A 26024-nucleotide genomic window follows, 5' to 3' on the forward strand; every position below is an offset into this window, starting at 1 on the left:
GTCGTTAGGAGGGTGTTTCTGAATACTTATTTACAGCTGAGGAGCAATTCGTGACTTCTTGGGAGGGTATAGATAAAAGGGCAGCCACCCTGTGTGGTGTTTCAGTGAGGATGCACTTCCCTGCTGTAGGGGGGAGAGTGAGGGTGTGTAAATGGGTGGTTCGTCCAAATTGATTCTGCTTCTCTTAATGCTTCGTTGAGTTTTTTTGTTCTTGTGGTTGTCTGCTTGTTGGGTCCCGTATAAATGCACATTTCCCGAATAGGAAAATAGTTCTGTGGCTTTTACTTTTGCTGTTTTGTGGTCTCCATAGAACATGATGTTAAATTTAGGATAGATTTTTGCCATCGCATTTTATTATCTCAGTGATAAACTGCAGGCCAATGTCTATAGCCCTTTAGCTTGGCGAAGACCAGGTCTCCTACTGAGAAGCTCGTCATTTTGTGGACTATTTAGCAGAGAAGACCTACTTTATTAAAAGATTGAGGCAGTTTGTCAGATTTTATTATAAAATAAAATTGGAAATAAAAGATGTAAAAGATTGAGACAGTTAGCAAGTAATAGTAGTATGCTAATATGGTAAAGGCAGTTTTTTGTCTAGCAGTGTTTTGACTGATTCACTGGGTTATCCTTGTAATTGTCGAAGATACAGTAGAAATGAGAACGTTTTTTTACTGGGTAGATTTGCAGTAAATATACTGTTTTTATTCAAGCTTTGGCAGGCTGCTTATGTCATTAAAGTGTGGTCTGGATAAAAATAATAAAAATTCTTGATCAGTTAATAATATTGAAGTGAAATACTGTTTTTTATTCAAGCTTTGGCAGGCTGCTTATGTCATTAAGTGTGGTCTGGATAATAATAAAAATTCTTAATCAATTAATAAATATTGTAGTGAAATACTGTTTTTTATTCAAGCTTTGGCAGGCTCCTTATGTCATTAAGTGTGGTCTGGATAATAATAAAATTCTTAATCAATTAATAATATTGTAGTGAAATACTGTTTTTTATTCAAGCTTTGACAGGCTGCTTAAGTCATCAAAGTGTAGTCTGGATGCTTATAAAAGACGTCAATCAATTTAAAATAAAAGTCCATTTAAGACAGAGAATGTATAGTTGTGCTTGATTTCAATCCCTGTCAAATGAATGAAGTAGAACAGCACTATTGTACTGCAGTCTGGTCGACAGTTGTTGTGGCAGTTGATCTGTTTGCTGACTGCTGACGGCTTTGTCAGGTGTGGAATGTGATATGTTCAGCACTGACTGCACTACTTCCAGTTTGTCACCATATGGTACCAGGCAGTTCTCAATATATTGTTATTAATTTAATCAGAGTGTCCCCTTAGTCAGTAGTGAGTTGTTAAATGTGTTAAATATACATATATATTGTATTGTTTTGCTTGACAATGGTTACATGAGTGTTCATAAGAGTTCTTAGTGTTCACATTTGCTTGGGTTTCTTGAAGTAAGTAATTTTTGTTTTTATGATAGTATAATTTCTTTCTTGAGGTAAGTGAATATTACTACAACTTACAGTTTGATGTGGTGTGCAGTTTGATTGGGAATATGTTGTTTTACCCGTTCAAAACTTCACTTAAATGAGGAGCACTTACACTAGTTGTGTTATATGTCCACCATCTTGAATTGTTTCTGCAATTGTTGGCCCTCAATCATCTTCAAAGTCATCCCCAGCTCTTTTCCGCTACAACCCGTGTTTTCTCAGAGGAAAACATTAGTCTCTTCAAATATTACTTGAATAAGGAAAACTGGGCTGATTTGTATTCATTGACTGACTTAAATGCAAAGTTTTGAGCTGTTCTTGAGTCACATTGACTAATTATTTCAACGTTTGTTTCCCCTTGGTCAGGAGAAAGGTCCCTTCAGAGAGTAGAGGGACAAGTGTAGGATTAAGCTAGATGGTGAGGCAATAAGGGTTAGGGAACAGTTAAATCCTCTTACTTGGAATCGAAAGATTTGCCTTCTGTCCACCCCTTAGGCAAAGATATCTTGGCCTCAAGAAGTTGTATCGTAAGCTTATTCTGAAACTCAAGTCTGATAGTGTGGCTAAGCGGCTCAGAACGTCATCTAATAAAACCAAAACACTTTGGATGATCGTTAATCAGAGTCGAGGTTCACATGACTTTAAAAAGTACCTCAAAAAAACCAAAAATCAGGAATAATTTAGGAGAGGTTGTCAATGATCCCTCAGAAGTGTGTAATATTTTCAATGATTATTTTCTTAATGTGGGTGATAAGTCCAACAAGGTTCCGCCTAATATTAAGCTCTTCTGCCTTGAGCACATGTCCTCTGAATTCGTTTTTTCTTGTCGCCTACTAATCCTATGGAGATTGCTGAGTCAGTTCGCAGCCTAAAATCAAAGAATTCCGCTGGTTCAGATGGAATATCATCTGCTTTGTTGAAAAAACGTAGTCTTAGAGCTGGCAGAGCCACTCAGTGAATTGATTAATCATTCATTTTCAATGGGTATATTTCCTGACTGTTTGAAACTCGCTATGGTCACCCCTTTGTACAAGAAAGGCTGCAATCTGGACTGTTCAAATTACAGGGCCGAATTTCTGTAAGTTTCAACCTTCTCTAAAGTTATAGAGAAAATAGTATTAAAAAGGCTTTGGAGTTTTCCTACAGCACAACAAGCTGATGTTTCAACATCAATATGGGTTCACCCAAGGGAAAAGTACTGTTGACGCAATGTTCTGTGTCGTGCAGAACATTGTTTGATTACTATTGACTTCGGGTAACCGGTCTAGTGGCTTATTTTTTGATTTAACTAAAGCCTTTGATTAGTTGATCACGTTCTTCTTTCTAAATAAATTGTCTATCATGGGGATTAGAGGTGTCGCACTTCAGTGGTTTCAATCAAATCTGGTCAAAAGGGCACAGTTTGGTTAAGGTGAGTTCTATTGATGCGTCAAATAACATCTGCAATAGTTTTTCCACGAAAGGAACTATCAGCAAGGGCGTGCCCCAAGGTTCAATTTTGGGCCCTGTCCTTTTTTTTAATCTTTATCAACGATCTTTGTAAGGGCTTAACTGTGCCAAACTTGTGCCTATATGCAGATGACACGTCACTAACGTTTTCTAATTCCTCCAGAGATCACCTGGAACTCGACACATTCTTAGAAGGGAATGCACTTGTTAATTGGCTTGAGCAAAACAGTCTTCAGGTAAATGTCTCAAAAACTACACTCATTGAATTTTCAATTAACAGCCATTCAAGCAAAAGTTTGCTCAGTATTCATTTTGGGTGATGAAGCTGTTTTCTCAGAATGCTCCGTAAAATTTCTTGGCCTTATTATTGACTGCAATTTGTCTTTCCATCTCCACATAGAGCATGTATGTAGGAAGCTGAGTCAGGGTATTTTTGTGCTCAGAAATCTGGCTCGTTTCGCATCAACTGAAATTCTTACTGCTACTTATTATGGCATCATCTATCCATTCATATCTTACGGGTTTCCATTTGGGGTTTCTGAAAGCACCAAAACTAAGTCTGTGGTTTAGGCTTCAAAAGAAAGCTTTAAGAATAATTTGTCATGTCCCATCCAGAACCTCATGTGCTAACCTTTTTTCCTCCAACAAACTTTTAACTTTTCCTTTCCATTTATATTCTGGAAACCATATCATTTCTTCATAAAAACTTTCACCTTTTTAATAGATTTTTTCCGACTCACATGTATGGAACAAGAAGTAAACCCAGATGCATTATGAATATCCCGCCACCACCACCTCATTTTTTGAAAATCATTTAAAATATTCAGCAGTAATTCTTTTTTAAACAGTCTTCCATTAAGCTTAAGATTAGTCCAAGATTACACAGTTTTTTAGAAAAAAATTGAAATGGTTGTTTGATCGAGAAGGCTTACTATTCTGTTAAGGACTTTTTAGCTGATAAGATAGTGTAAACTTGAAAAAGTAAAATTATTTTATTGAGAGACATTATTATATTTTGTTATGATTTGTTGACTTAGCATATACATTGTTAACTCTGTCTACATGCTGAATAAAAGAATTTGAATTTGAATTTGAATTTGAATTTGAAAGTTGAAAAATTCATTAATTTGATACAATTAATTACTTAAAAACCATGTATGTTTAATTATAGTAAGAGATATAGTTTCTGTAATTTATTTGAATTGTAATTCACAGTTTTTACCTGATAAATTGGATATATATATTTCTTTCCTGCTGATGAAAAAGCGTTGGTTAGATTTTGTATATACTTCTTCATACAACCAATATAAAGATCGATGTCAATATTTCTACTTGTTCAGCAATGATGAAAAGAAACTACTTTAAAAATAGGTCTTATGACTCTTTTGCTCAAAAAACATCACTCTCACAGAATATGATATATGAAATTGAAATAAACCAAAATATGCTGTTCTTAAATACTTTGCAAAAATAATGCATCTCAATTTCCAGATACGGCAAAACTATTACTAGAAATGCTATAGCGCAGCTCCTAATGTGATAATACTGATTATGTGAATTTAATTTTGAACCTATCTAAATCATTGATTAAACCTCCTAAAGAGCTCATAAGCTTAATATAATATCTTGGTTATAGTGCAATTTTTTTGTGAGGAAAACAAATTCAATTTCACCTGCCTTTATGGTCCTACAAAGATGAATGAGATTTTTATTACTGAAGAAGAGAGAAGTGTCATATAGTCGGGTTATAAGGCTTACAGACAAGCTCATATATGTTACTTATACATGTATGGAGAATACAGCTGGCCGTCTGCAGATTGGCGACAATATTAGTTCAGTTAAGGTTGGATTTAACTGTGATACCAAACCATAACCTCACTTTCTTTCTTTTAACCTATGTGACCTAATAACCAATCAAAACGTGTAAGGAGTAATTAATTGTTCACAGATTAACAAACTTGTCAATTGGCCAACTTTTATCATTCATTTTTAAAAAGCGCTGCTCACACACTCTGTAAGTAAAGAATTTGGCGACATCATTAACCACAAGTTCTTAATCTTTAATAACATTTTCACTGATAACGTCACATAAACTATCATCTTTATGATTAATTTATGGAGCTGTCAAATAGTTTCTCGATTTCACAAGTACTCACAGACAGAAAATTTTTATTTGACATTTTCCTGGTTTCACAGAGACATTCCTGGGTTTTCTGGTCAGGTAAACACCCTTGTACTATGTTAATTTTCCATACAGATGAAAACTTTCATGAACTGATGTACTTGGCATTCAAGATTTACTTGTAAGTTAAGATCTTAAAGAGGTGTGTGTGTGTGCGCGTTTGCATGTGCGTGCGCGTGTTTGTACACTGAATAAAAAAATAAACAAACAATAGAAGGAACACGTGATAATAAACTTTCTGAATGTAAATAATAGTTTTGACATTCAAACAAATTTTGATTACTTGTTGATTTAAAAAAATAATATAACATTATGTAGTTTTTAATTTAGGTAAATTTTGTAGATCAGAATCTGAGGATTCTAAGGAAAACAATAATTTAGCAAATTTTAAGTCCGTATGGTTGTTTCAATTTTCATATGAGTTGGTGTGTCAATTCATAATTCCTTAGATTCAAATCATTTCGAGAGCTATTTTCACAAGGTTTAATTTTGCTTATAGCTTCGAGTTTATAGGAATCCATAAAGCTTTTGCTATGGGTGAATAGCGTGTAAGGCTACTGGTTTTTTTTCTTTGTTATTAATTGAAAAATGGTGACCGGTCATTCTTAACCGCAAAGAATTTGAGGTCTGCCCAATGTAGTCCTTGGGACAAAACCTACAGGTTAGCTAATAAATTGAATTGTTGGAAGTACAGTCCAATTTACCAGTTATTGGATAAGTTTCCTTAGTGATGCTACTTTTGAATTGATCGGTCTTAACCATAATTTTGAAAAAGAAAACACTACACAGCCTAAAGATAAATTTTGAGAATTTTGTCCAACATGAATTTTGGGCTTTACAACCATATTCTTCAAATTTTGAAGTCTCTTAAATACTATTCTTAGTGGCCTGGACAATAATTTGTTAGTTAAGGGTGAGTTTATTAAACTTTCGTAGCCAATTTCCATAACTATTGAATTTCTTCAAACCAGGATAACATTTTGTTATAAATTTAGGATCATTTTGGAAGTGATTTGGAATATTTGTAACCTGTTTAGGTTGTCTGAGCTGCCGGTGGAAACTGCCAAAAGTTTTTTAGGGTACCCCTTGATAGTAAGAGCTTTAGTAAGTTTGCTTTTGTAAATTTTGAAATCTGAAGTGTTTGTACGTAACGATTTGGCTCTAATGGAAAGACTTGTGGGTATAGACTTTTTGACATAATTTGGATGGCAGCTACTGTAATGTAGGTAATTCATTTTATTAGTACCCTTAACATGTATTTTTGTTTTTAAAATATGATTTTCTAGAAAAACTTCAACATCCAAAAAAAGTGGCAATTTTGTGATTAATATTCCAAATAAAGTTTAGACATGAAAAGTTACTTAAATTATCAAGGAAATGATGAAGTTTCTCTAATCCATGATTCCAGACTACAAAAATGCCATTTATAAATCTGAGCCACAACAGAGGAAGAAAATTTTGAATTTTAAGAAAAGTTTGTTCTGCAAATTACATAAAATGGTTGGTGGATGATGGGGCCATTTGAGTACCCATCACTGTTTCTTTAATTTGGAGATAATTCTGATCCATGAATTTGAAATTGTTCATTGTTAAAATTAAATGAATTGGTGACGTTAGAAAGTTTGTTGGTTTAGTTGAAAGGTTTAGTGTTAATTTGGCCTTGTTTCGAGAAAATTTCTGGCACCTTCCAGACCACCTTGATGTGGAATGTTCCTGTAAAGCGATTCTAAATCTATCATTACAAGAATTGTCTCATTAGGAAGTGGCTTGATAAAAAGTATCCGGTGTCGGATGGAAGATTTCTCACCAGGGGTTGCTGGTTATTATGCTGAGATTCGCTCTGTAGGAGAACCAATGCTTGCTACGATAGGTCTGCCAGGAGGTGGTCTCGATGGTTTATGTGTTTTTTGTAAATGGTAGAAAGTTGGTGTTTTCAATGCTATTGGGACAATAGCAGAGATGCTATTTAGCATCTCATCTGAAAGATCCCCATTATCTGCCTCTTGAGTAAGGTAATCACGGAATTTTTAGTTAAATGTAGATGTTAGTTTTTCATCAGTTAGTTTGTACGTATAACTATCACTTAGCTGTCTTTCTGACTTTTATGTCATCAGCCTTATTAAAATTACAATAGCATAGCTTTTGTCCGAAGGCAAAATCATAACTTAATCATTATTTTGAAGTGACCTAATTGCTTTTTTTCAGCATGAGATATGTTTTTGAATTTAGGAAGACTGCCTGATAGATTAGGATTTGAAATATTTGCCAAAATTAAACTTACGAATTGCTCAACAGGGTGCTCTAGTGGAAGTGGTGGAGGTTGCTATCCTGAACGGTCTTTGAATTTTAGTAAACATTGAGCAGTTTTATTTATCATCAATGGTTTTGACTAAAATAATATTTTATTCTTATGTTTCTTGAAAAAATTCTAAAGCATCAGTTATGAAGTTAATGTGATTAAATTTGTGTGGTGTAAGGGAAAAGGTTAGGCCTTTCTTTAATACGAAATTTTCTCCAAACAATGGTTTGTAAATGGATACATTTTCAATATTTATCAGTCATCAGTGTTATGATTATTTTGATTTAATTTTGAAGCATTTTTATAGTGTTCTTTGTGTGGTTTTTGTCGCTTTGAAACTTACAATAACTAACTTCAAAAATCTTATAAATGTATTTTACATCATTGGTTACCTCCAATCATGTTACCATAAGTTGTCTATCCCGCATTTTCTACTAGCCAAGCCAAATGATGCGCTGTTCTGTCCAGATATCTGACAAACTCTCGTAACTAACTGGTGAAATAATTTTAATATGAAACAGTTTAAATCCTTGGATGTTACACACCAGAATTAGATAACAGTTGATGACAAACATTGATGACTTGTATGTGCTTGCGCTTCAGCTGTTTCTAATATTTATCAATTAGCTTTTGTAATGAAATCACGGAAAGGAAATTTTAATATATTATCCAATTATTTCAATAATAAACTATTGTCTAAAGAAATTTTTAAAGTGAGTTTTACCTGAGTACCTCAGGAGAGATTTGAGTTTTAATTAAAAATAACTGGGTACAAATTTCCTGCAAAATATATTTGGACAGTTCTAACACTATATTATACTGTTAAAAGTATAGATAATTTTATGAAAATTCATGTTGTGTATATTATTATTACAGACATTTGTTTAATGTATTATTTCTAAATTAGTTTACATTGAAAACTGGATATATGTATTATTATTAAATATTATAGGAGAATAAAAGTTATTTGTCCGAACTGAACTTTCCACTGAGCAACAAACACAATAATGTTATGTACAAATTTTTAAATCTGTTTAAAACAAATACAAATACATTACATTACAACTACTTACAAACTCTCCCATTGTCTGGGCACTGTCAGGTTGCACCCTTTCCAGGAACGCAAGAGCGTAATACGTGTAACGATCAATGATGTAGACTCCTATAGCAGGGTCTACATGGTGCTGAAACATTCATGGAAACTATTAAACTTTAATGAAGAATGTATCAATGAATTGAGCAATACATTAAAGGGATGAAGATAACAGTATAGTAGCATTTACAACTTAAGAGTCTCGTTTCAACTGACCTGAATATAAAAAATAAACAATTCATAAACATGCTTAACTGGTGAACTTTTTAAAATTATTGGTGCGATTACTATTACTAAATACTTCTGTAACAGTAAATAACAAACAACTTGTATAATTTAACCCTGAGTCATCATTTTAACACAGTTACTAATAATTCTAAAATTAGGATGATGGATGATACTTAACCCTTTGCACTCGAATGGCCAGCAGTGCTGGCCACTAATGGCGCTATGTCAGCTTGTGACAGTTTTCCTAGCGCCATGACGCTCAGGTCGAACGGCCAGCGCTGCTGGCCATGGCGGATTCCGTGCCAGCTTGACCTTCTTTTTAGCCATGCTTGCTCCCACCAGCTTGTTTACTATTTATTGTTACAATCTGGAAATGTAACAGGGACTGGGGTTTTTAAAGATTTAAAAGCCATATAGTTTTAAATGCCAATGATGTTGTATTTTTTTTGTTGGTAGCTTACAAAATTACAAAACCAATTTCATTGTTAGTTTGTCAAATAACAAAAAAACATAATAAAATACTAAGCAATAAATGTAGACAAAAAAATGTGGTTACTATAGCTACTATTTTTTTACAACAATGTTTTTTTGCATGATAATAAACTGAAATATCAATGGAAATGCATTTTAAAGAAAGATTGTTAAAATTATGAAAACAATAACAAAAAAAGTGAGCTAAATAATGAAATAAATAATAAAATACTTAACATTAAATAAAGACATACATGAATTCCTACAATTTACAAGAATGGATTTTCTTAAGAAACTTAGTGTGAAATACCAATGAAGTAGTAAATTATTTAAATATTATTACAATACGATAAAATAACCATTGAAGTTTTACTTATTAATGGAAAAACATACTAATACTAAATTAATTAATAATAAATGTAGACAAAAATAACAACTGTTTACTATAGCTAATATTTCAATAATTGTTTTTTTTTCTTATGAAACTAGGCTTTTTAAAGTCATTCAGCGTATGGTATTTTTCAAAACACAGTCCAGCACACAGTCCTGGCTGATTGGTACATGTCTTGCAAACAAATTTGCTCCTTTTCCGGACTCCCCCTGCACCGCGGTCACTACAGACAACACAGTCTTTTGTTTTTCTATCATCAAGTGGGTGCATAAGATGAAGTTTTCCATTCAATCTCTGGTCATCTGTCATACTAGATTGCCGGGCTCTTTTATGAACATTCCTTACATTCCCTACCAATTGTTTCACAAGCTTTTTCCTGAAGTTCCTTTGTCTTATTTTCTTGTTGTGGGGTTGCTGTGAGTTGAATAATATAAATGCATTTACAATGGCTGTCTCAAAAAGCCAAAAAAAAACTTTCCTCCACCACTTCAAAGATTTTCTTACGAAAGGGTAAGAGGATATGTAGTGGTCTGCTGTATCAACACCTCCCATATTGTCGTTGTACCTACAGACTACAGTTGGTTTTATTACATTTTCTACAACACCTTTTTTTTTTTAATCTTCTCACGGTCTCCACCGAGTTGTCGTAATAACTTGAGAGCATTGTCCACTTCGTTGGTATCTCTCCAAATCAAAGCATTATACTTATTGTCTTTTCTGAAACTTTTTATTTGGCCCCGTTTTAGCTTGAGAGGCTTGAATGCCGGTTGTGTTGTTCGGCCTGTTTTTTTGTTCTTTCTGATGGTCTTATTTGTTGAGGTAATCTTGTCCTGTTTCTCATTACAGTTCCAGTAATATGGACTTTCATGTCGTACAGAGCCTCTGCCAAGTCAACATTTGTGTAAAAACGGTCGGTGAAAATGTGCATTCCTTCAATGCTACCATAATCATCTTGCAGTTTCTTTACCAGGTGTAAAACTATTCTGCTAGTAACCCCTAGATCTTGACGATCCATGTTCTGAGTTGTTGGTTTTCCAAAATAGGGTTCTATTGCACAAATATATCCAGTGCTGGACTCGGAGGCTACAAAAACCTTAATTCCCCATCGAATAGGTTTGTCCTTGTTATAAACTTTAAAAAACAATTTTGCCTTTAAATCCTACTGTACTTTCATCTACACTAATGTTTTGTGTAGGAACATAGTACTGTCTAAACTTTTTTGTCCAGATATTGGACAACTCTCCGTACTTTACTGAGCGTGATAAAAATACCTCCCGGAGGCCCATTGTGAGGTGGGCCTACACATGCAGGGACCAAAAGATTTGTAAAAATCTTTGTTTTGACATAATGCTTTTAAAAAAAGGTTTGGTAGTCAACTTCTTCATTAGAGAAATAGTCTTCTATCTCGGGTTTTGGGTTCAAACCCATGTTTATTAATAAGCCTAAAAAAGCCTTCATTTCTTCTACAGTTATTGGTTGCCATGACCACCACATAGAACGCTTCCTCAATGGAGTATTTTTTTGTATTTTTTTCAATTGCGTAATCTGTTGGTTTCATTGATAATCTCTGTTATTAGGGTATCTGTAAAAAACAACTCTAAAAAACTCAAGTTCTGTCTGTGGCACTGGACCTCTAGGGGGCTTAAACCCACTGTCATTTGAATAAACAAAATTTAGATAAACTTACGTCCGTGTCAGACCACTCTATCCAACCAGCGTCATCAGCTATAGGCGTATTTTCTTCTACCTCTTGAGTGTTGTTTTTGAAGAACAGTATGTTGTCCATTTTCACTTTGGTCTAGTGATAAATCATTTCATCGATTTCTTCGGCATCTATATCTAATTCTAACTCAGTTTCAATCTGTTGTTCAAATTCTTCAACTATCTCAGTCTCAGAACCAATGTCACTTTTCATGCTCACTGTCTACCACAGAGTCCACTGTCTAACCTATCTAGTTCATTTCTTAATTTTATCAGAGTTATCACAATACTGGTTATCCATTTTACACAGAAAAAAAGACAATGAACAGGTTAATATAAAAATACTATACACTATATACCCACAATAATAAACATAAAACTGAAAACTATAAACAGGAAAACACAATACGAGTATTGCACAATCAGGAGCACAAATAAACTGTGAATATGGCGTTTTACAATGCTACAAACTTTGCCAAAAACAAATTTTTTTTAAACAGTTCTACATTTATCCAGTAGGTTTCACCACTAATCAAACATCGTATTTACACACTGTATTATTAGATTTACAAAAGTTATAAAAAAAGGCACATATTGGTCACCTATGCTGACCATTCGACCTGTTGAGGATTTTAGTAGTGGCCAGCTGAGCTGGCCATTCGACCTGACCGTCAAGGCGCTATGAATACTGAGACAAGCTGACACAACGCCATTAGTGGCCCAGCGCTGCTGGCCATTCGAGCTGACGGTAACTATTTCTAAAACGACCATTCGAGTGCAAAGGGTTAAATTTTCAGGCTTCATAATTGTGTTCTTAGGAAACTAACAGTAAATCGCTTTCAGAAAAATGGGTGTAAATTATCTTTAGTATTTCTCTTTATATTTTATCATAGTTACCACTTTTTCACAATTTTGAAGACCTTCGAATATACAACACCTAAAAACTAGATTTTTTGTACAAACACTAATTAAAGAGAACACATGTTAGAAGTTTGGGTAATTTTACAAGCATTTAAAACATTTTTTAATTTCCTAATAATAATCACCCAGTTAAAAACTAACTACCATAAAAGATCACACAGAGAGAAGGGAGAAAATCCTGATCTTTCCACCCTATCCTTAAATTTTTATTAACAAAACTAAAGGTCAGATACGCACTTATTTTAATCTTTCATAAATTCTTTTTTAACATTTGTTAGGAAGTGTATCTAAATAAAGACTAATTCAAAATTACAGAAAAATGCTGTATATATATTTCCAACCAACCGAAAGTGAATCTTCTCCGACTAGACTACTGGCAACTGCAAGGATGTTTGGTGAGTAGAATTTCTCATACATTGATGCTGCTTGACAAGTGTCGATCATGAAAAATATCTCGTGATATCTGTAACATTGAAACAAATGGTATTGTCAGTGCCAAACTCCTCCTCTTACATACCAAACACTGTTATTCACGGTTTCAACACCAGCAGACACTTCCACACTGAGATTAAATTTCTCCATATAATTTCAATTGTGTTTACATTAAATCAAAATTGAATATTTTTAGGTAATTTTTATGTAAATCCAACGCATGGCAATTTTAAATGTGACATTGGTTTCTTTGAGTGAACGCACTTCCACAGTTATGGAATGGGTTTTATCACAGGACCAACTGCTTGTGTCACCTTAACAACTTAAAACATACCTTAATAATGAATTGGGGTTTTAGTTTTAAAGATATTTCTTGTGCCTATGTACTTTAAATCAAACAAAATAGTAAATATTTTATTTACTGATGCAATATATTTATTTAAATAGGTTAGGCATGAGATTACTGTAGACTTGTACTTGCCGCTGTAAAATGTTGGAGATAGCACATAAAAACTGAACTCTTTATACAGCTCACAACAGCAGACCTGTAGCAATGCAGTTACAATTTGTACAATTGACAATTTTTCAGTGGACATTGCTTTCATTTATGCAATAAGTTGGAATTTAAAAAATAATGGTAATATAATGTAGGCATTTAATAATATTAGATAAATTATTAAATTCCAATATTTAAACTTATACAGGCTATTGGACTCGATGCTAACATTCTATTCACCTCCTCTTTTGCCACATCTGCTCCAAGGCATCGGCCAGCTCCTGGCTGGTCACTTCCTCATTGTCTTGGAACTTGAGGAAACCATCACCACCATGACCAGTCAGATAGACCAGCACATTACTGCCTTCATCAGTCAGCAACTGCTTGGAGCGTGGTGTGTCGGGTGGCAGGCGGCCAGTCAACAGGCGGACAAAGTTCTCAACTGTCACCTGCACATCAATTATAATACCTCGAAGAACAGATTGTATATGTTCTAATATAGAAATCAATTATTTGTAAAAATATAAGTAGTCTTCATTATGTAACTTGCAGGATTAAATTTAATTATATATGTAACTTTAATAATTTGTTGTATTTTTACAATTAAAATATTACACGTTGTATGAAGGTTGTGTTTGGTAATTAAGTTATTCCAAATCACCATACAACAAAATTTTTATTTTGAATGTGAACATCAAAAAGTGCATGTGCATTGATTTCTGGCATGCATTATGCGGTAAACAATGCTTTTTTCATTGGTGCAGATTCAGTATGCTTTTTACACAGTATAAAAGTTCAAAAATTGACAAATCAATGGTTGTGAAATATGCTCAGTGGTTCGGTTTTTTTACAGTAATGATACATATTCCACCTTTGACAACAGCAGAAATTCATTAATAAATAAGTGAAGTGTACGAACTCAATACAAAGTGTATAAGTTGGAGTGAGAGCTTACAATGTAGGAAAATAAGTATGATGAATCACCATTAGGCTGAACATCAGTAACCACTGAAGACTAGTAAATGTCATGGAAAAAAGATTTGTGAAGAACAGCTGTTTATAATTAATCCTAACAAGGGATATTCCTAATGTGAGTATAACAATTTTTCACAAAATTGTCTCTAAAAATATATAACATCACATTATTTTCACCATTTGGCTTGGCTAGTAAGTAGAAAATGTGGGATAGACAAATGATGGTGACGTGATTAAAGGTGGTTTTATTCATTTATAAGATCTTGGGAGACAGTTATTGTATACTAGGTCCAACATGGTCAGAAAATACAGTATATATGTAATGCATGTATTACAAGTCTCCCTCTTAAAGATCCTAACTTACAAGTAAATCTTGAAAGGTATCAGTTCAAGAATGTTTTCACCTGTATAAAAAATGAATGTAGTACAGAGTGGTCACTTAACCAAAAACCCCGGGAATCTAAAAAACCGGAAAGAAGCCAGGAATCTCTCTGTGGAACCGGAAAATTACAAAACCAAATTTGAAATCAAGAAATGCAGATGAAATAGATATCTCAGTTTTAGATAATTGTACAAGTTTCTTTCCAAATCACCCAAGGCGTAAACATGTAACAAGTATTTCATAATTTGTTACATTTCTGCATAAAGAAAATAAAATCTATAAACTTTTATATTTTGTTTGTTGTTTTAATGAAGTATTTTTTATAGCTATCAAGTTTTAAAATTTGTAAAATAAATCAGTATTTGAATGTAGCAAAATTTGTATTTTATAGATTGTACACATATTTTTCATAAATTATATTCAGTGAAAACCCATAATTAGAAACATATGACACTAAAAGGTTTGGTTACGTAAAGCATTTGTTATAAAGAATTTATGAAGTACAAAAATGGCCTGCCACCCAGGAAATTTGTAATTTGTGACTTTTGTGGTTTCTTCGGGGAATTTGAATGATGCCATTCGCTGGGTTTTTGTTTGATTTCTGGAATGTAGTGCACAATCCACATTTCATCTTTGGACGTAAATTGACTCAAGAACTGATCACCACCTTTGTCGTAGTGATGTGAAGAAAGAGAATGTGCTAAACGCATCATTTTGTATCCTGTTAAAATTTTTGGCACCCATCACGCACAGATTTTACAGTAAAATTTGTCGGTTTTATTTTTAAAACTAATAATCTTAAAATTTCTGATTAAGCTTCTTAATAATGCAGAATTGTTTCACAGAATTCCTTCATAAGCTTTTTATTTCAAATCTTCATTCATGACAGTAGACTGTCCAGACTATTCCTTACCATGAACATTTGTCCTTACTTCATTCAGAAAAAAATCATTATGCACATTACCATCGTTCATTACTCTACCATAAACTTAAGAAACTGTCAATGTATTTCAGCAGGAATATAATTTTTGTGTTCAGAAACCAAATAACAAAACACACTTCTCAACAAATAGTATTATTGATCCACACAACTAACACTGGCAGAGATGATAGCCTAGTGGAGGACTAACCACGAATGCCTAAACTTGAACTGACATCACATAATAGCTTCTGTGGATATAATGCACAATTGGTTCTTATTTTTATAAATGATTCTCAGCTTTGAGTTTTATTGTACATTTACTTAAGTTGAGAGAGTAATTATTATATTTATGAATATATTAATTTTTACTTAATCTTTTAGTATTAAATAATGGGTGGTCCAATAAAACCTGACACTTTTTTAACAGCTGTTTCTCCGCTGTTATCATGTTTAGAGTCTTTATTGTCGCAACAATTTAAAACACAGCTGATGCCATTTCTATAACCAGGGAGCAGTGTACAGTTCAACATCATGCTTTTGTTATTGAAGCTTTCTTTAAAAATAATGAGTCCATGACTGCTACTCAACAGTTATTTCATAACAAATTCCATGTTCCTCGTCACGGAGCTGTTCCTTGTACGAATACTATTAAAAGGTGAGTGAACAATTTCAGATATTGTGTTTTTGCATTAAAAGTGAAACCATTCGGTAGGCCTAGATCTGTACGTACTCCAGACAATGTTGAAAATGTGTGAACTGTTCCCGGGACATCTCATTTTACGTTTTGACGATGTCTCATGGCCTGTCCAGTCTCCGGATCTTACTGCTTGCAATTTTTGTATGTAGGGCTACATTAACAGCAAAGTTATTGTTACAAAGCCTAAGAACCTTTACCGATTTAAAGTACTGCATAAGAAATGAGGTTGTTGCAATATAAATGTCCATGGAACGCCAAGGCAAATGGCATAATGGCAAATTTTCAGGAAAGATTACAGACATGTGTGGATGTTGGTAGGGAACATTTACGTGATGTTATATTCCAAGAATGAAAATGGCATAACTATGACTACTTAAATAAACTTTAAGTATTATTTTGTGCAACTTTATTTCATTTAGAAATCTGGCACGTTACTTTGGACCACCTGGTATAATTACTTTACGACCAAACAGAAAGGTATATTGTTTCCTCTTTAAAACAATAAATAAAGAATAATGAATTGATTAGGGTTAAGCTATTCATTTTGAAGTATCTAATTTAATGTTTACATTTGGAAGAGGGGGAGGATGCAACTACTATAAAATCCATTGGTAATCTGACACTGTTATTAGTCACTGTCAGTTTGAAACATCATCAGTCAGACAAAGCCTCAGAGAAATGGCATAATCCCTGGAAAACAGAAAAAAACTAATTTTTGTACATAAAAATGAATATTTTTAATTCACACTGTCTTAAAGTAACATTAATATGTTTTTAATGAGGATAGTAAGAAATTGTATTTTAAATGTAAAAATACTGATACAAGTTTTAAATTTAAATGATAATAAAATACATCCAAAATATAATTTTTAATCATTACATTGAAAATTAAAATGATCTCAAATGGACTGACCAAGTCACGGTAACGTGCAGAAGAGTCTTTGCTAGCATACACGGTTTGAAAGCAGTTTGCCTTGTACCTGCCATTCCAGTGATAAGGTGATGTTCATTAAGACTCTTATACTATCACACTTTGACTACTGTGATGTTGTGATGAGTGACATAACCGTTGAGCAATCAGGCAGACTCCAGCATGACCAGAACTGCAGTGTTAGATTTATTTTTAATCTCAGATGCCATGAGCATGTTACATAATATTTTCAGCAATTGTCACTCATTAACCTTCATCAACTATATAAATTCCACCTTCTTTCTATTCTACATTTAATTATCAAAACCAAATATCCTGTTTATCAGTCCAATCATTTCAACTTTATTTCTGATATTAGTGAACAACCTACATTGTAGGGAAGCCACATTACTATCAATTCCAATTCATCGTTCAACAATTTTTAATACGTCCTTTAATGTCAGGCTTGTTGCCTTTGAAACGTTCTCCTCGATGATACAGATGTATTGAGGACATTGTTCTCTTTGAGGTGGGGGTTAGGGGCTTGCTGCTGGGAGGCCTGTGGGGATGACAGATGGTGCTGCTTGTTGCGGTCATGTGGTTAATCAAGTGTGTTAGAGTGATTGAATGTTTCTTTGCTTCTTGCTCTTCATTTGGACTTTTTTTGTATTTTTATCATAACATGTACAAAGTTCTTCCTTTGTATTTTAAGTGTTGAATTCATTTCAATATACAGATTTTTATTTCAAGTTCATTTAATTTTATATAGGTTAAACATGTTTGTTATGTTTTATTTAAAGAGTAAGTTACTAATTTACCACAATTTTATCAAACTACTGTAAATTTACTGTATATAATATGAGGTTGAGTGGTAGAGAGGGCTTGATAATCCCAACTCCGCCTCTTTAATAAAGGCATTTTTCATTTCATTTCATAAAACACAAATTTTACTATCATAATTAGCATAAAGGCTGTTTATTAAGTATTAAAACTACAAAATTTCAGTATTTCATATCCAGATATAAAATGAATGGGCAGGTGTATGTGATGCAGTTGTTTATGCCCCTTTTTTACATGTATGGAATCATAACAGTGGTAGAGCTGATGGGGTTTGAGGCATAAACGTACATGAGGAACAATTTATTACTATTCATACTATTTCCACAGCACAAGAGAGAGGAACAGCCTTGTCACTGGTTATGGTACAAAAGCGTTTGAGATGGTTCTTATCATCTCTTCATCTCAATGTACAATAAGCTTAACCTTGATCTACAAGAGGAACAATACAGAACAGTTTGATTGGTAAGAGATTGATTAATACATCTTAGGAGAAACTGAGCAAACAGAAAATCCATTCTCTGACTTATATGATTCTTTAAAACACTATTTTCACTCATAGTGAGGTAAGGAAATTCTTTCTGAGCTATGCAGGTTTACAGCCCTTAAAAATTTAGTGTAATCATTTCCCAATTCATGAAATCAGAGACCATGCATGACTAATGCACAGTTAACTATAGTTGTAAAGAATTAGTGACATAGTGTGGAATTAGCTAATAGCAAATACAAAGGCTTCATAATTAATTATTGGTCAGTGGCATCAACATTTTGCTTTTAGCAGATTAACAAAAATATAGGAAGTAGGATTTAAAAAATTAGACTCTTGTTAAAAAAAAAAAAACATTTGAAGGAAGCAAAATCTCAATGCAAAGCTGAATGACAATGTCATCTCAACCTTGGTATTAGTTTGCAAAGTAATATCAAATTTCCTTGAAAAGAAACTGCAACATTTGCAGATTAATCTAAGTTGACACATACCTCATAGCCTCTGTAGTCAACCTCAACATCATCACCGTACACATTGATGTGTTGATTGGCATTATTAAACACAGTCGCAGGCCGAGGGTTCCTGGGATTGCAGGCCATATCATCAGCCACCATCAAGATTATTTGGCTGAAAAAGTTAATTAATTTCTTTACAACACTGCATCTATAATTTTTGAGAACGTTCCTCAAGTACAAATAATAGAGTCCACATTACAAAATATGACGAATAAAATCAAGATACAATTCAAAATTAGTTCAACAATGCCAAATCCTAGATGTAAATTTCATCCTCTTTCCAGAAATGTTTTAAATTTAAACCAATTAACGACAAAATATTATTTTTGAATTTTTAAGTTGTAAATATTGATAAAACAATGTAAACTTGTAAACAAAATTAATTATTTACTTTTGGAAAGCTATATCTCTGGAATTGTATGTTTTTTAGCACAAGGGAATATACAAATGGGTGAAAAAAGTCATCACTTATACCTGAGTAGTTCAAATCCAAATTCAGGTACTGCATATTAATACACTAACAAACAGTCATCTAGCATGAAGGAGGTGCAGTGAGGTAAAAATTCCTTGCTACAACTTCCGATCACCTACACTTACATTTTCTACACATGCTGAATTATAAATTTATGAGCCTTATAAAAGTGTGATGTTCTATTGGGCTAGTAAATCATTTCATTTAATTCATTCCAGTCACCATAAAACAAGGTAGGATTACACCACATCAAATGTCACATAACAAGCTCCGCTGATATTGCATGCGAAATTACAAGTCTATAGGCCACTTCACTCTCAAGATGTCCTGCGGAAAAAAAAATAAATCGTACAGTAATCTCCATTTAAATCTACATTACCCTGGTAGAAAAAGGAGAAAATGTGTCAGCATACTGAGTGATAGGCTTCAATAATGCTCAGCGAAATTCCGTAATTAGACATACACCATCATAAAATTAATTCTTGTCTATGTAGAAAGAAAGTTCCAGACAAAATTTAATGTCTATAGATGAAATGTTTCTTACAATATCTTGCCACATGATACATTTATATTTTATTAATTGAGTTTCATAGCAATATTTAAATAATCAAAATTTCCTGTGAGGTAGAGAGTGTAATACAATGCAAAAATTTGCTGGAATCAAATCTTGTTACCAATGTTTGACATTGCCTTATTTTTTTCTTTTCACTCTATGAATAAAATTCAACGCCCAAGTCACTAATAGATGATGTTGAATATGTTGGGAAAGTTAGACTACATGTATGAATATATTAGACTACAGTTGACTATATAGTAAAGATTATGTTTATCTGCAGGACGTCTCAAGAATGATATGAGCTATATGATTGAAATTTTGCATGCAACACAGTGAAGCTTGTTACGCGAATGTAACTTGTAAAGTGGCGATCCTATCTTGTTTATTTAAGAAAATAATTTGATTATAGTTTAGTGGTAACTTACTGTAAAAAGAAAATCAACAACCATACTAACATTTTTTTGCTGTGGGAATGTAACATAAAATAAATATACATACAACTAAATATTAAATGTATTTAAATAAAGACCAAATGGGAACTCATATCAACTTCAACACAATCATAAGCAAACTCAGGCTTAAATTACAGCTTACCTGTCAGGAATACCTAGTCTCTTTACACTGCGATATATGGACAATACATTGGCAACATGTCTGTAGTTGAACCAGAATCGAGAAGTGTCAACTAAAACTGCCCAGTTGTTGGTGTGTGCAGCCTATAAATAAAAATACTAAATTATACATTTGCAATTATTCAAATATAAGTCCATATCAAGTATTTTTCTACAGTAATTTGTTCCAAATATAATTGTATCCTGCTAATAAACTGCTGGTAGTACCCTATTCATAACATAACTTAAAAATTGACTATTTGTATTCAATTTGGTTGAGTGAAATTAAACAATTATTTGGTCAAATGTGCATTCTTTATCAGAAACACCACATGTATAATTAAATACTTTTGTATTTAACGATCTTGAGAAGTCGTTTTGAACATTCTAAATTTGGTATTATGCATAAAATGAAAAATTGTGTACTATTTTAGTTTAAATCAAACAAACTATTCTTTTTTATTAATGGATGTACTTTTGACGGCATCAGTACTTGCAGAAATACCATTTCAGATTGGCTAAAGTAATCGTAAGTACTACGCCGCTCAAACGTCGTTTGAATAAAGTTTAATTATTTTATGTAATCTGAAACAAATACATTTATGGTACTTTGGGATTATACCGACCACACCCAGACATGAATCGTTATTTCACATTTCGTTTCTACTGATTACTAGATTAGCGTAGAACAATATTTCGTCAATATAAAACAGAATTGTCTTATCGCAAACCCCTCCCCATCCTCAGACAGAGGTCAAAGTCGAGCGTCTAGTAGATAACGTGATTGCAGTCTCGCCGCCCGTTCAGCTGGTGCATCGCTTTGTTGTACTTCCGTGTTTTACCTCTACATTTCTCCAAACACAAAAATTCAACAAAAACAATCATTTACCAAACTAAACTCTTTATTAAAAAAACACTAAAAACTTGTTTTTATTCTTGATCACATTCCGCCACCCAAAATGCGAGTGCCTCCGGCCATCAGCGCGGGCATTGACAGCACCTTCGGTGCTGCCCCGCGCTGATGTCGACGAAAGAAAAACATCCCTCGAGATAGTACCTATCAGTAAAATATCAAATTCTAGAGGGGCTAATCAGAAATATAAATTGAATTGTAATGGAAAGGCAATTATGTACCGTGCAAATCACGTGATGCCGCGCGGCCTGCCGTAATCAGGATTCTCGAGAAAGATAAGATAACAGCGATCACAATACCTGGAAATGCTTGTAAGTTTGTAATTTTGTAATTGAAGAGTTGTTTTTTCGTTCTATCATGTTTGTTTCTATAAATTTCTATTTTTGTGTTCTTCATACTAGTGTGGTCGGTATAATCCCAAAGTACCACATTTATTTTACATATAAAAGTATAGCTTTACTATAATACAATTTTAAAAGCCTAAAACTTAATTCAGTTCCACATTATCACTCAAAATTAGTTCAAAGTAAAATCGTGTTTAGAAATAAATTAAAAATTAAATCATGTGTTTTGACTAATGGCGGCTAGAACAGTGACACTTGTCTTCTTTGTTTCACAAGCAGTCACGTTTATCCTTGAAAATACATGAAGTAAGTAAATGTTTTGTGGTAATTTATATTATAATTTGTAAATTATATTAATATTTATACATTAATTTCTGATTGAAAACTAGCAAAATCATAGTGTTCTTCAAAATATCTATTACGTTACTTGTTCTGACATTTTGCTTTCAGTCTTTTGGATGGTCATGAATATCGATTTAATCATAATCCGATTGTGTTGGTGGCCGCTTATTATACTGTAGTCCAGAGGAGAATTATGGTTTTCTACAAAGATGGTTCAACACCTTCTTGAAAACGGTTAATCATTGCTACTCAGGGGAAAATATATAAATAATTGAGCATATTCTGTATTTCCTGTTATAAATGTATTTATATTGTTATAATTTAATTATTATTTAAGAATTTTTCCTATTTCCAGTAGACCACTAATCGTTTGTTATCATTAATTATTTATAAGATTATCACTATTAGCATTAGGCCTATATTAAGTATTTTAATTTAAAATATGATTGGTATTATGACTATAGGCCTAGATGTTGGTATGATTTTTAAACACGCATTCGATAAATGAATATTAAGTATCGATGATTGTACTAATCGATATAAAAACCAGGTACGCTTATCATACTCTATCCTTATGTTGTTATTTCATTATTATTTATGACTTTTTCCTATTTCCAGTTCTAGTTGTTTGTTTGATCGTTAGAGCTCATTTATTATTTATAAGATTATCACTACGTGCATTATATAAGTTATTTTGGTACTTTGGGATTATACCGACCACACCAGTATGAAGAACACAAAAATAGAAATTTATAGAAACAAACATGATAGAACGAAAAAACAACTCTTCAATTACAAAATTACAAACTTACAAGCATTTCCAGGTATTGTGATCGATATTGTTGTCGCTGTTATCTTATCTTTCTCGAGAATCCTGATTACGGCAGGCCGCGCGGCATCACGTGATTTGCACGGTACATCATTGCCTTTCCATTACAATTCAATTTATATTTCTGATTAGCCCCTCTAGAATTTGATATTTTACTGATAGGTACTATCTCGAGGGATGTTTTTCTTTCGTCGACATCAGCGCGGGGCAGCACCGAAGGTGCTGTCGAATGCCCGCGCTGATGGCCGGAGGCACTCGCATTTTGGGTGGCGGAATGTGATCAAGAATAAAAACAAGTTTTGAGTGTTTTTTTAATAAAAAGTTTAGTTTGGTAAATGTTTGTTTTTGTTGAATTTTTGTGTTTGGAGAAATGTAGAGGTAAAACACGGAAGTACAACAAAGCGATGCACCAGCTGAACGGGCGGCGAGACTCTGCAATCACGTTATCTACTAGACGCTCGACTTTGACCTCTGTCTGAGGATGGGGAGGTGTTTGCGATAAGACAATTCCTGTTTTATATTGACGAAATATTGTTCTACGCTAATCTAGTAATCAGTAGAAACGAAATGTGAAATAACGATTCATGTCTGGGTGTGGTCGGTATAATCCCAAAGTACCGTTATTTTAATTGAAAATATGATTGTGATAATGACTAGATATGTTGATATGATTATAAAGCATATTCGATACAATATTAAGTACAATCAATTGGTATAAAACACCGGGTCCACTTATCATACTATACCTCGAGTTACTTTATTATAAGTTTATAATTACATTTTTTACCAGGCAAATATGCTTACCTCATTTTCAAGAACGTATAGCAACATGAAAATGCCAATAAAATGAATAACCTTAATGCAGTACATGTTTCAATTTTTCACTTATTTCTTGAATTCGTATTTGCTTGTAATAGCCTGTGTTAAAATAATCGGCAGGACAATATAAACGAATTTATTGATAGTAACACATTATTACTTTATCAGGTACAGTTTTCACAAATATAAAAGTTAACCATAGCAAGTAATTCAGCAATCACTATGACAGAACAGAAATAATCGTAAATCATAAACAAAACCATTTAAACCAAAAGAAAATAGAGTTTTCAGCAGCTGTTCTATTTTTTCTTCTCTAGTTCTTAGCTCTAGACTAATAGGCTTCGAGATATCCCATGTCACCTTAACGTACTATTTAATTTGTACTGTGGTTACCCTTTTAGTAGAAATTAGAAAATGTAAAAGTCTTATAATATAATTTCGCGACCAAACTAATATATTAATACTTCGTTAAAGTTCTGTATACTGATATTTGAACATTTCAAAGTAGTACATTTTTAATGTCTGGCCGGTCTAAAAAAATAGGATTTATTAATTTGAATAATGAGAATGCTTAGTTATCCCCAAACAGTACTCATGTATATTCTTGGATATTATTGAAACATTGTATAATCAAAGGTGTTTTTTTTTTTTTTTTTTTTTTTTTTTTTTTTTTTGCCAGTAAGGATGGTAATTTCCTAACACGTTTAATTCAAGCACGTTTTCATAAGCCGGGTATAAGAGTCTATGACAATTAATTTTTACAGCTATTTTTCAGCTAGTTGTCTCCTTAATCTGAGAGGAAACATTGAGGTCTTATTATATATTGCAAATATGGGTGTGGTTTTCAAGACCTTAATACATAACCACAATGCAAAATTCTGTATCAAATCGATCATTCCCTCGTGCTTCTAGTAGTATTTCACAAGCTCTCCTATTTACTCCGTGAGAAGCATAATATCATCGGTATACTAAGGTGACCTTTTCCCTTCATTCATAAACTTGTTAATATGTGCACAATACAGAGATAGAGATAAAATAACAATGGGCTAATTACACTGTCTTGCAGTATAACTCTAGATGTAACCCCCTGTATTCCCTTTCCACTCACTTTGAGCTTAATGACGTTCTTACCATCAGCCAGAGTTACAAGTTTTTAATAAACAGCTGGAATATTTATAGTATATAGTTTTGATAAAAGAGTAGGAATATGTGCATCATCGTATACTTTAGTAACATCAAGAGATGCAGCGATTGAAAATTTATTCATATTTTTAGTTAACTTCTGTGGAGAAAGTAACTAAATGGTCTTGACAACTTCTGCCTTTCAGAAAACCACTCTGAGTCGATGGAATAAAATTAGTAGAGTCCCCAAATCATTTTAATCTGGTTTAATATCCCTGTTCAAGATCTTAGCTAGGCAGGAACTCAACGTGAGAGGCCTTAATCCATCAGACGAATATTTATTACTATCTGATTTAAAAGAAAATAATAAAATTATATGATTCTTCAAAGCCTTGGGCAACATGGCATCTTCAGATTTCAAAATACTCTTATATAGTTGTAAGAATAGTATCTTACTTTCTCCGGCAAGTGTTTCATCATTCAGTATAAAATATCATCTGACCTGGCGATGTGTCCTTGTTCTTACTTGCAAGAATGATTTTCAGCTCCCTCATGCTAAAAAGTTGACTTATTCTTTCAGTTTCTGTGATGGAGTTAGTCACGATTGGAATACATATTTCGTTACATTCGGTAATGCTGGCTGGCATAATGCTGTCCATGAAAGCCTCTGCCAAAGCTTTATTATACAGAATAGGAATGAGGCTATTGCGTATATTTCCCCTGAACACTTCTAATAATTTTCCAGGCATCAGATATATTTTGATTACATAAATTAGAACACAACGTTACCCATGGCAATGTTTTAGTCTTTTAGCTTCTTTGGCTTTGTTGGCATACAACCTAAAAGCCTCATAGTTTCAGGCGTAATATTTAACCTAAATCTTTTTAAAGCAAGCCTTCTCACAGCCACTGCCTCTCCGCATTCATTTGTCCACCTTGTTTTTGGCTAAAACTGTATGAGAATTTACTGGATTTGTACTGGATTTTGGAATGGCTTCATTTATCGTGGTTTCTAATATACTCTGAAATCGTTTCAAAAGAAGATGAGTATCATCCGGACAAATCAGAAGCATATAGGATTAAATCACTGAGGGACTTCTAATATTTACACCAGTCCGCACTCCTCATTCGT

General features: G+C 33.2%; 1 protein-coding gene across 1 annotated transcript in view; it reads right to left on the reverse strand.

The window, feature by feature from the left end:
* LOC124354558 (putative GPI-anchor transamidase) overlaps positions 1-24047 on the reverse strand; it is a 35075-nt gene extending 11028 nt beyond the window's left edge. The window contains exons 1-6 of the mRNA XM_046805110.1: positions 23756-24047; positions 20507-20628; positions 18861-18996; positions 13400-13608; positions 12577-12694; positions 8500-8610 (exon numbers count right to left, since the gene is read on the reverse strand). Of these exons, the coding sequence (XP_046661066.1) occupies positions 8500-8610; positions 12577-12694; positions 13400-13608; positions 18861-18996; positions 20507-20628; positions 23756-23821 (762 nt within the window). The 5' untranslated portion in view covers positions 23822-24047. The remainder of the gene's footprint in view (positions 1-8499; positions 8611-12576; positions 12695-13399; positions 13609-18860; positions 18997-20506; positions 20629-23755) is intronic.
* Between the last annotated feature and the right edge of the window lie 1977 nt (positions 24048-26024).

This window comes from Homalodisca vitripennis, chromosome 2 (genome assembly GCF_021130785.1).
Source record: "Homalodisca vitripennis isolate AUS2020 chromosome 2, UT_GWSS_2.1, whole genome shotgun sequence".
NCBI lineage: Eukaryota > Metazoa > Arthropoda > Insecta > Hemiptera > Cicadellidae > Homalodisca > Homalodisca vitripennis.